Raw genomic sequence first — 12768 nt, 5'->3', positions numbered from 1 at the left:
TGTACTGTCCAAGGGACAATGTTACCGCATTCAAGTGGAATCCCTTATGTTGTCCTGATGTCTTATTGAGCTCTCCGCTTTGTAGTCGTCAGTGGGAAGGGAAATGAAAACTACTTCTTGAGGGCCAAATGGTGCTACCATTGTTATGCACTTTGAGAAGGCAAGAGAGGCTAGCTTCAGGCTCAAATGAAAGACGCTGCACTCATACTAGGTTCCACCAATTCAGTATCTCAATAAACATCAGTATCTCATGCAGTGTGGAATTTGAACAAATGTGTCTAGCAAGTCAATAATAGCCCCTATTTAGTTGTCTTGGCATAAATGAGAAAATATTTAGTAAACCCCCAACATATTCCCCTCACTCATTTGATCAATGTTTTCAGGTCCAGAACCAAACACAATTTTGTTGAATAGGACAGGAGTACATACTGTGGTGGTGGTGGTGTTTAGGATAGTCATGGTTCTTTCCATTCTTTATAAAGATGTTCCGTTCCTCAACCAACTGGTCCAAGAACAAGGTTTCAACAGCTTTTTTGCAAGTTGGGGGCACTCAACCTGCAAATCTGATATTACATTTATTCTGCACAACACCTCACATGTGCCGGTCCTTTTGTTATTCTTTGGCAATGTGAAAATGGCTGCAAATGCTCCCTCTCACAGAGACAACTGGGTCTTTATATCAGCAAATGAGGGTTTAATGGCTACCTCTTTGTCAACCTGGCTTCTGCAGCTGATACAGGGGTTTCTGTAGCCTTCGTCACTATATTGTTTTACAAAAGGAGTTTGGCTTCTCCTCCACCCATTGAAGTATACTTTGGGGAAATCTCTCATTTTTTCCAAAGCCCATGGACATTAGAGTATAGCTTTGTATTTCATCTCTCAATAAAATCCGTGTGATACAATACGTTCTATGTTTACTGTCAAAAGGAAATAGGGTACTGACATTAAAGACAAGGGCGGTGACACCCTTAGAAATGCAGAGATCCTTAATATCGATAAAGACCTAGATGCTAAAGCATGCCTTCAGGGTGAAAAAGAGTACCCAGAGCCTCTTAATCTCAAGTAATATAAATGAACTAATGCTGAGCATCTTGACATCAACCGTGAACGGGACCAGTAGTGTTACAATGGTCCGAAAGTTCAAATATTCTGGAGTTTAATTTAGGAAAAATGTTAGAGAAGGTAGACAATTAAATATTCATATGGTAAAGCAAATCAAAATTAACCTGTAGCTAAATGATCCTGAAACATATCACTTAGTGTGGAAATATTCAATATTTTAAAGTAATTTTCACTTAGGTTTTTGCTTTGTTCTAAATGCTACATTGAAGAACCTTCACTATCTACCGATAGAAAAGAGGACTTACTTCAAAAATGTGACTCATTCACAGAGCAGGCTCCCTTTCTGGTTCACATAGACTTCAACTATTTAAGTTCCACTCACCGGCCAGACCTCTCAAATCTTCTGATATCTTCTCTGTCCTCCTTGGAAATTTCCATCAATACAGAGAGGATGGCACTCAGCAGCAGTTACTAGAGCAACATTATTGAACACTCTTCGTCTCGCACTTCATGCAACAGCTAATCGCACACATTTTAAAAAAAAATCTAAAAACGTTGCTTTTTACATACAACTTATTTCCTCAGTATTATTGTTCTCACTTAGTTTGGCTTCTCTTACACTTTCATCCTTCTTTTTTGAGATTATAGTGTCTTGAAGGACTTTCTTGATCATTAGCTGTGCTCTTCAAATCATAAAGTCAATGGAAATCAAATTCTACAAACATGCAACAAGACAATCACAAAATGACAGTGGTATGGGAAATATGCATATATAAATATTATAAATATATAGATATATTTTTTCTTTTCAGAGTTCACATATTAAAGTCCAATGTTCTACACCAGTATGGGGCCATACCCCCCCACACACAGGGATTTACACATTCATCCATTTCCATTGACCGTGGAAATACCAGAAGCCGCTTAATTGCCCCGCGCCCCCTACTATTGGCCCATTATCATAGCTACCCTACCTAGGCTGTGGTTTCCACCCCTCTCAATTCTCCTCCTGTCCTTGCATCAGAGTGTTGTGTACCATTGATAGTGCCCTGTGTCTGCACCAAGAAGTGTGATATGCCCACCTTTTGTGTCCCAAAATACTGCCAGCATCTCCAGCCAGGTCTCCAGATCCTTCAGCATTGATTTATCCCTCCTACTACATCTTATACGAGCCTCCTCCACTAGCACCCAGTGGTGTGTCCCTGTAACAAAGCATTGTCAAGGGGCTCTGTCACCCAGCATCCCATGGCTAGGTGTTGTTCAGCAAAGACCAGAACAAGCTGTATGAATATACACTGCATTTTCTTTCTTCAGGACTGGTTTGGGAAATATGCATAATTATAGTAGACAAATTAGTTAGCCAAACTCATTTGGAGGATTAGCCATGCCTGATTTTAGAGGATTCCAGCTAGTATTTAAATTGCAAAGTGGTACCTTTTAAAAAATGATATGAATGAGAAAAGGAAATAGGAGTCCTCAATTTGCTAGAAGCACTTCATCAATGTCAAGGCCTTTCTCATTCAGACGCCTACAAATTCGAGAAGACAGCTATGCTACAAACCATCATGGAGAACATGCTCCTGTCAAAGATCATGAACATTGTATTGTTAAGTGTAACAATTTTATGAAACAAATGTAGATAAATATGATTTGCAAGAAATGGTGTAAATAATGAAGAAGACCGGCAAACCTCCCACTGTGCACGTAATTGCAAAATGCTTTAAGTTCATATGGGAAGAGAGAAGTACTGTGATTAACATAGGCTTGTTCATCCGAAACTGAAAAAAAACAGCTGTATAATGTGCATCTTCAGATGCAAAGAACAATAATACAAGATTAAAAGAATAAAACAATGTAACCACTGTTCATTCAACAAACAGCCAAATGAGAAACCTGAAACCATTACAGGACTTATCTGTGCAAGTGAATACCAAAGTCAAGACTAGAGCCTCACGCAGCCACCACCACAGAAAAATAACTTCCATTCATGAGATACAGAGAAAAATCTTTATTTGACTGTAAGATGGAAAATTAATGCAGCGAATGCCAGTCTAACCTAAACATAGATGCAGATCTGCATGCATCTTAAAGTCTGCGTTTTTAAAAGCTGTCCTGAGTAGGAATAAAGAGGACCAGACGAGAAATCAAAATCAGTCCTATCAAAAGATGTACACACCAGCCCCACATAGGACACAAATTATACAATTTGTATTGGAATATTTAGAATGTATTCCAATCCTTGCTGTCTCTTCAACCAAAACGTTTATGGTTACAGAAATGTTCCCTCTCTGCTTCCCCACTCCTCAAACAGCCTCACTGGGCTTCTCTATTTTACTATGTTGTTCTCCTCTCCCTTCACTCTATAGCATTATTTATTGATATAACGCATGTTCATGAGTTTTAGTCTAGATTTTATACGGTGCAGGTCATATCCAATTCCCAAAAGAAGAACTGAATGCAACATGAGAGGTGTGTCCCTATGGCTTTGTCCTAAATGATGACACCATGGCTGCATTACAAATGTTTCTGACATATTTTGTTTAATGCAAGTTATGCATTTAGGGGTATGGTATTCAGAAAAATAGCTCACCTTGTTTACCTACCTCTTATTTGCAGGTTTGACACATTATGTAGGTTACTCATGTACAGCTCTGGGACATTTGCATCTTAAGGATTAATAATATACGCATCCTGTGAAAATATGAACTATTGAGGAATTCCCAGACTCCGCTTACAGCACTTACACCTAGGTGACTCAAGTACCAAATTGATGTGAGTTTGAAAGTGTTTGTTAACACCCAAAACAATATGACTGTGTGAATATTACCTATTTCCCATTGCTTTTCCCAAATCACGGCTCTGATACTCCTCTGATACAGCCCAGTACTACACATCTATGCGGAACACACACTTTCAGAATTTACATGTACCCTGACATTGTGAAAACATGGAGCACATCTCTGCGAAGATGACTTAAACAATACCGCCTTGGGACTCACTGACTTATGCTTCTCCCAGGACATAGTCTATGTTTAAATCTCACAAAGAAGGGAGTCATGTTGTTGACTGCCCATTTAGGACTCAAATTGTGATGAATTTCATCCTCTGGCAGATTACATTCTGGATTCAGAACTTCCTCCACAATTCAAAGCATTCTCCTACCAACACTTTGGTGGTATTTTTACATAACAATCAAACAGTAAGTCAGGTCCATTAGTCAATCTTTTAAATTATGTATCATTCTAGGATTATGTCAATTTAGGATGGAATTGGATTACACACTAATTATCTTCTAGTAAGTATTATAGGACTTGCATTGAAAACTCAATGTAAACGTTTCAATAAAAATAATAGTTTAAAGCAGCCTCCATTTAAAAAAATGTGAATTAAACTTTTTCTTCTCCTTACACAACTTTGTGAATCGCCATCTTTGTCATCAATCCCTGATCGTCTTCTTGCAAGCTGTTCACGCAGAGAAAGGGACTGAAATGTACACAAAACAGTAATATCAACATATCAGAAAAGCCCACAAACATAAGAGCTGAGTTAAGACTGAGAACCTAACTGGAACTATTAAGTTCAGACTGATATACTTAAATACAGAATAATCAGTTTAAAGACCAGACTGTGATATGCTAACACACCAACGAAAATCAGGGCTGAGATCAAACTGTAATGCATGCAAACATTAATGAAAACTTACACACGAAAACTAAGAAATAATTTTTATGGCCATACTACACACAGTTATCAGTGTCAATACTTCACTGATATTTAAACAGGCAGATGTCATCAAGTGGCTAGGAGACCAGATTGCTATTAAAAATACCCATATTTTAGATAGAAAATTAGACTATGCTACACATATAAATCAGTGCTGACACGAAACTGTGAGATATCTTCAACAATAATAAACCACAAATTCCAAAGTGATACACAATTACAGATATCAGCCAAGACCGACTACAGTGTAAAAACAAACACAGAAATCAGCTATGTCAGATTGTGATATACAAGAAGAAATCAGGGCGAAGCCCAGAATATATTATGCAGAAATGCATACACATAAGCAAAGAGAGCGAAATGATAGCACAGCCACTCACACACAGCAGACTCAATTACACCAGCAGGAAGTCCAGACTGTCATACAGACCAGCACATCTACATATAAGTGTAGGGCCACAAGCAATCAGAATTAATCTTGGTACATTCACTTGCCAATCAAATATTTACAGACTGAACTAACAGTGGCTGCTTTATTTACCTCTTGGCTGGACAGTTCCAGGTTCTCTTCCAGCGCCGCCACTCTCTCTAGGGCAACACGGAGACGCTCACGAACCTGCAATAAGACAAAAAGGCATGAAACCGGTTCATTAAAATCTTCATACAAATGCACTCTCAATCCCTGATGAACTGCCAAAACTTACACAAAATATCTTGCAGAGAACGCAGTCTTATTTATAGATGAACTGAGCCAAAATCCTCCCGGGGGTAGAGGCTGCATACTTCCTGAAGCCTGCAAAACCTCCAGGCACATGGATGATGACCCCTACGAAAACTGATCATCATTCATTGTGAAAACTGCAGTCTACTCAACTGGTGAATACTGCCAAAATATTCCAAATGAAGTCCACTCACCTGACCAAGCCTGGAAAACGTTCCCGCAACAAAGTCTACTCAATTGGTCAAGCCAAAACTTTCTTTAAAAAGTCTAATGAAGCCTTCCCGAACATTCCTGCAAACATAGTATCCACACCGGATGATACCTTTCAGATTTTTGCAAAGTAAAAAGACTGGTTAAAACCTTCTCTACATCTGACGAGCCTTATACAAACTCCCCAAAAATGTATTACCCCCCTGACCAGGCTACCCAAAACCTTCCAAAAAATGCCCATCTAACAAGCTTTGCAAAAACCTTCCCACAATAGAAACCTGCCCAAGAACACAAACTTACTCATAGACATCTTCTAAACAAAAGACTAATGGTGAGTGTGCTCATTGCAACTGGCAATGCATTTTCTAATACAGCCCATCAACCATCAGTCTCCGTAAAAAAAAAAAGAAGTGTGGCACATCCTCTGGGAGGATATAGCTCTGCATCCACAGTGCCAAACATTTCCACACTGTGCAAAGCATGGTGCAATAACCAGTGTATTTCAACTGTAATTTGCTCTTATTTATCAAGCAATGTGCCACAATAGTCATAAAGAACAGATAATATGGTTGGGTCAGGAAAAATGTAAACAAAACTTTAAAATTTAAACAAAACTTGTTGTTGTGTATTTGTTTAATACTATTGTACAAAGATGCCACAAAAGGTAAAGTTAATGACTAACAGTTAATTTGAAGGCTCCCTCCCATTATTAACCTATGGTATCCATGCCCCCTAGAGGTGGGATCAGAAGAACAAGTGACATACCTTTTTGACAATTTCTGGTGGATACTCTACAACAGCCCATGCCACTCTACAGTCTGATAAAGGTTGGGAGGGTCGCCTCTGGTGATAGGCAAGGCCCTGAGAGTAGCCTTACAATTTCAAGTACTATTAGTGAAACTGGAAGGTCTTATATGAGCCGAAGGAGCCAATGATGGCATGGCTATCCTTAGGCAATCCAAGGTCAAGTCTGTTAACTCCAGAGAGCCTGAAGCCATCAAGGACATCTCCAGAGAAACCTATATTGTATATGCAGGCTGGTGCCCATAGCATGACCAATAGGGTATGTGGTTTCCAACTCAGCCCGTAAAATATACTCAGTCGTACTGTGTCCATCGTGAACTGTCAGAGCAAATGAGTCATGAAACTCCTCACATAGAGGGGCAAGATGTCACTAGCCATGTCCCAGAGGGCATGTGTGTATCACCTCAAAAGGCAAACAGCAATAAGGGATGTTAGCGTTACACTGCCACAAGAGAAGACTCTTTTCCAGTACATTAATTTGCTTTAAGTTCAATCCGGCAGAGCCTTTGGGAAAACATTAGAGTTTACCTCACCAAACCTTCTGGGGTGGGATGCAGTATCAGTAAAGGCGGGTGTCCCAGGAAAAGCCTGCAGTGCCTGGCAATCAGGCAGCTCAGAGGTGACACTAAGCAAGGCTTGGATCATGCTGCCATCACAGCCTTCGTCAAGGTCTCCTTAGTAAAAGGGCCCAATGGAGTTATTAACGCCATCTCAGGAGAGGTACCAAGGCCACCAGCATTTTGTAGGCCTAAATACAGATCAGCAACATTGTAGTCAGAGGGAAGCAAATTGTCCAACTCCCTATTATAGCCATCATAGTGGGTAATAAGTGCAATGCCATACAGCATCAGAAGCCACCTGTAATATCCTGAAGCCGAGGCATGAGCATCTTAGGAGAGTGTTTCCAGACTTGGAGGTGGACTTTGGAAATTTGAGGTGTTACATCGGCCAAGATTTAACCCAACTCAATTGCAGATCAGAAACTGGTATTGTGGTCGGATTTTGATGAGGCGCCTCTGAAGCTGGAGCCAGCACCAAACCATCTGGAACCCATGTGGATTCAGCAAAAGGTGTGGAGCTACAGTCTGGCACCAGCCATGAAGCAGGCAAGTAGGTCAGTCAGGCCAGGAAAGGCCTTGGTGGCAAAATCATTCTGAAAGCTTTACTTGTGGTATGGGGTCTAAATGTGGTCCAGGAGAATCCAGAACCATACAAAAAAGCTACAGCATTGTCTTCTTGAAGACCTCAACTTAGAGCTACGATGATGCCCCGGGAAATTCAGGGTGCATCATCTCAAACTGTGGAATGGGCTAGTCAAAGGACATGGAGTCACATCGTTTGACTACACAAACTGTCCATGGAGCAGTAGAAGAAGGAAGGGGTGGGATTCCACTTAGATTTTGTTTGCATGTCCTAACACATGTATTTGGACTTCATCTCAGACTTACCCATGGATGGTAACCTGGTCCAGGGCTGAGACTTGGATCAGGACCAGTGCTAGGCCTAAAAAGCGTGAAGGAATTTAACTTCTTATGCTTGAGGACGTACAGAGTTGCTTCCTGATAGTGTTGGAGCGTGGTCGGGAGCATTTGTGGAGGACTTCAATTCATGCTTAAAGCCTAAGCAGCAAAAGACAGCAATTGTCCGGATCCATGGTCAACATCTGTATCCGGACAGGCAAAGAAAGGCCTGAAGCCTGTAGTCTTCAGATGGAACATTTTCCCTCCTAGTCCACTGTCACTTGTAATAGTTATTTGGCAGTATGTGAATACCAACAAAACGTTAGGGAAAGGTTTCAATAAAAAAGTTTCATATCCCGTCGAAGGAGTAGGAAAAAAAGTAACCAATGTCAGCTTCGAGCTCTGTGTTGCCATTTCTGGAGTCAAGATGAATCTGCCATGGAGACCAAGGGCAGTACTTATAAGCGCATGTCCACTGTTGCAGGGAAAATTCAAGATGCAGCCTGGCACCTGAGGGAGTTCCTTCGGTTAGAGATCTGCAGTTAGCTATAGAGTCAGCTCCTGATGGTTACTTGGGTTTTGATACAGAGCTCTGCACACTAGTGCTACATACCCATGAGTGCATCATAATTGGCACAACCCTTTCCCTGCGCATACATTTGCCCATTATCTGCCAGTAAGTGTTGCTTTTCTGACTGGCTGCTGAGGGGTCAGCAAAATAATTGATAATGAAAGCGAGCCATAAGCTTAACTTAATTCTGCTATTATGTCCTCAGTCTTTCCCATTCTTAAAAAGTGGATAGACTGCACACCAACTGGAATTAAGGAGGGGAGGAAAAGTAAGGCAACACTGGGCAGTTACGGCCCGGTATAGAGGTTTTGCACATCCTCATGGCTAAACTTAGCATTACTCCAGTAGTAGCAATAGCCAATTGTATTTGGGCAGTCCACACAGCTGACCAGCAAATGCCACAAAGCGATGCTACTGTAAACACAAAGAGCTGTGGAAACATAAGAGGAAAAATTAAACAGTTAATTTGCACAAATGACCCTTTCGTTGTTACCGGATATGCATTTATTCAGCAAATCATTAACCTGTTTTTTTTTATTAAACAATTGGTTGTTTATGCTGCAATACCACCCCCAAAACCAACTGTATACCATTAAAATATTGTAAACAAACAAAAACAATCCACATTCCAGGATACACAAAATTCCTTGCAATTTCCAAAGTTAACCTTGAGGTGGTTTTAACCTGTGCTATGGATCCAGTAACCCTAGGGCAAGTTACAACCACCTCAACATTAACTTTGGACGCCACAAGTAATTTTGTGCATCCTGGAATGTGGATTGTTTTTGTTTGTTTATAATATTTTATGTTATACAGTTGGTTTTGCGGGTGTATTGCAGCATGAACTACCAGATGTTTCATAAAAAACAGGTTAATGATTTGCTGAATAAATGCATGTCCGGTAACAACGAAAGGGTCGTTGGTGCAAATTAACTGTTGCATTTATCCCCTTATGTGTCCACAGCTCTTTGTGTTTACAGTGGCATCGCTAGGAAGCATGTGCTGGTCAACTGTGTGGAATGCCCAAATACATTTGGCTGTTGCTACTACTGGAGTAATGCTAAGTTTAGCCATGAGGATGTGCAGAACCTCTGTACTGCGCCCTTCAGAATCACAAAAGTTACACCACCTTGGAGCACCATTGTGTCAAGTTTTTAGAAATGTCTGGATATGGTAGGTTTCCCTGGGGTGCTTCTGAGCTAGGGCAAAAAATATGTGGCTACCTACACTGTAAAAAACAAAAAACATTGACTGCTTGCTGAAACGTGGTGTTCTACAGGAGCTTTGTGTCGCTGGTGCTAGGCTCAGCCACACCAGTGGGCATGTGGGAATACAGAACAGTTAAAAAATGTTATTGCCAATTGAATTTCTCTGCGTTTGTGGGGTTAAAATGTAAGCAAGTGTGCAAGGAGGAAGATATTTTGCTAAGTGCCCTCTGTATCACAACATAGCATGGGTAACCATACATTTAGAGGTGTACAAATAGCCAGGTCTTAAACCCAGTATTTTGTGTACGTTTCAGAAATATATAGGTTTCCTACAGACCGATTTTCATTCTTTATATTTTACTATATGAATTGCTGTACAGGCAGTGCATAATGAAAAACCACTGTAAGGTGCAGGTCAGTTGTTGACTCTGGGTGTAGCGTGTTTTTGAAGAACCTACAATACCTATACATTGCAGCTACCAGAATAGGCTGCCGGACGTAACAGTATATTGCTTTTGTAAATCAGTCATTGTGACAAGAAGCCACAGATGAAAATGTCACAAATGGTTGTATTTTCCTACTCATTTTCATTATTATTTTTTTTCAACAGGTAGTTCCTTCAGGAAAACCTTGCAAGATCTACAGAAAAGTCTCATTGGTAAATTCAGAATTGGGTCGACTTTTCAGAAATGTATGGCCTTCTAGCATCACCCGTGGATTTCACCCCTGTTTCCCTCACAAGCTGTGTGCAGGCTGAAATCACAAAAGTTAGGGAAAATTAGCTACTTAGAATAATGTAAAACTTGTGGTAAATAAAAAAATAGATTTTTGATACAACACTGCTTGTTTCTAAAAGATGGTGATCCTAGCACAGCAACCTTTTTTTTGATGTAATTTTAAGAAAACAAACGCTTTCTTGCACACCACTTTTTTCCCCATTTTCTCATAAAAACAAATTTAACTAAACTTCAGCAATTTTCTCAGTTGCTTCTAGGGGAAGCTACAAACCTACCATGAAACTCTCAAGATAGTTGGAAAAATAGTACATCAATTAGAAGTTGATACCTTTTGTGGAAAGAAGTTATGAACGTGTAAACACAAGCTCTCCATAACATCCAAAAAAAGAACTTAGCGCCAGGGGCAAGGGGGTGGTGAAAGGAGGAGTTATGTAGAGGCTGAGGTCCCTAGCAATCAAGAGATTCAATATTTTCTCCCAGTGCAGACATCCAGTGTGATGATGGTCCTAAGAATCCAGTACCATGCCAGGGAGATTAGTCAACTCTAGCTCCTCTAAGAAGTGAACAGGCATAGAAAATGGTAGAGGCATGTGCTTTGTAGCACCTCAGGTATTGGAGCAACTTCCCAATCAAACCCTTGCAAGGTGGAGTCCTGAGACTAGTCTGGCAGAGATCATTGCATATTGTCACTTACCCATTTTACTGTGCTTGTTTTTTAAAAGGACTGAATGTGTTTCTGAAAACTGCAGATGGACTACCTCCTGGACTTCCTCTTGCACTTAGATCACTTCCTGTGTCCAAGGCCACCAACACAGTGTGAGAGTTGGATTTAACTGTGGAGCAGAAGATTAGTAAGGAGACAGGCAAAAGCGATCAGTTTGTGACTGCCAACTAGACTGCAACAGGTGGAGCTAGGAATGTATTATTGCTGCCTGTCTTCAGAGTAACAAAAGTAAGTGAACACTTGGCCACTCTGTTCTATGTCGAGCGAGTGAAAACTAGTTCAACCCATTGATGTTGAAACCTGTAACAATGTGCCCTGAAGGAAAGACCAGCTCACCACTTGAGCGCACCAACACATGGGACAGCCATGCCAAGACAAGAAGGCAACAGTACCACAAAGTCTTAGGTCTAAACTCACAAGAGGTTCTCTGCTCCTTCGTGCTTCTTGTCCTTTTCTTGAACTCAGTCAACGGGGTCTAGCTAGAACAAGTCAATAGGTAGCAGGAAAAAAACAGTCTTGAAATCAGGCAATTTTACATTCCCACTAGAACCCAGTCAGACTTCAGTAAGGCCAGTAAGGTGATGTTCAGATGGGAAAGGGAGCAAGTCTGCAATCTAGTGGGCACAACTCTGTACTTGCCACTAAACTTTGTGTAAAATTGCTGCACCCTTATTCTGTGTGCAAGCAGTCCTACAAGGAACTGGTAATGATGCCAGCACAGAGCAGGCATGCAGTGAACAACAAATTTCGATGTGTGAGACGCACAGATAATGTAGATTATTTGCTACACGCAGCCAAGGGCAAGATTAACATGACTTTAAGCACTATGAAATAAGCTAATCATCAGCAGGGAAAATGGGTATAGAGGGAAAATAATGGCAAAAATAAATGCATTTTTTTTTCCAAAGTATCAGGGTAGATAGCTGAGAGAAAAAGGTTTCAATTAACCCGGGAAGAAAAAAAGGCAACTATCAAGGGCACACACATACAAGTATTTGATTGTACTATGTATGATGCACACATGCGTGAATCATATGTGGCTACAGCTTTGCAGTAGTGCAGCAGTGCAAAGCTCTGTAGTTCTATAGCTATAAAAGCTAACGTGGTTGAGATACCCACATGTCGATAATGGGAGAGTCAGGTCTTAAGAGTAGTAGACATTTGGCTGATAAAAAAATACTCATTTCCCGACAAATGACAATGCAAAGCAGACAATGGTAAGGATGGCCAGAAGTACTTTCTTAGCATGTTACTTTTACTTGAAATCCCCTCTTCCACAAGGTGGGCAAAGCAAGACCAAGATGTGTCTGATCACACACAAATGATTGTGCAAATGGTGGTAATCTACACATAACCCTGCCCAAGAGATGCACAAGATTCATCTGTCAAGACAAATCTCAAATCCAGGTTTTTAGGGCAAGACCTCTGGTGTTAAACAGTATCTTTTAAACCGGTGCAACCTCCACTAAGTCCCATGCATGAGGCATATCTACAACGCATCCTGTGGAAGGCAGCATTTTTGTGGCTTGGACACTAGCCAAGAGGGTG

The 12768-nt window shown here is 40.7% G+C and overlaps 1 protein-coding gene across 5 annotated transcripts in view; it reads right to left on the bottom strand.

The window, feature by feature from the left end:
• PPFIA3 (PTPRF interacting protein alpha 3) overlaps window positions 1-12768 on the bottom strand; it is a 400966-nt gene that overhangs the window by 222338 nt on the left and 165860 nt on the right. For all 5 annotated transcript variants that reach the window (XM_069200870.1, XM_069200869.1, XM_069200871.1 and 2 more), the window contains exons 5-6: window positions 5327-5401; window positions 4471-4545 (exon numbers count right to left, since the gene is read on the bottom strand). In XM_069200870.1, the coding sequence (XP_069056971.1) occupies window positions 4471-4545; window positions 5327-5401 (150 nt within the window). The remainder of the gene's footprint in view (window positions 1-4470; window positions 4546-5326; window positions 5402-12768) is intronic.

The sequence above is a fragment of the Pleurodeles waltl genome, chromosome 7, assembly GCF_031143425.1.
Source record: "Pleurodeles waltl isolate 20211129_DDA chromosome 7, aPleWal1.hap1.20221129, whole genome shotgun sequence".
In the NCBI taxonomy this organism is placed as follows: Eukaryota; Metazoa; Chordata; class Amphibia; order Caudata; family Salamandridae; genus Pleurodeles; species Pleurodeles waltl.
Note: the sequence above shows the minus strand (reverse complement) of the source record. Positions and strands in the feature narration are given on the sequence as shown.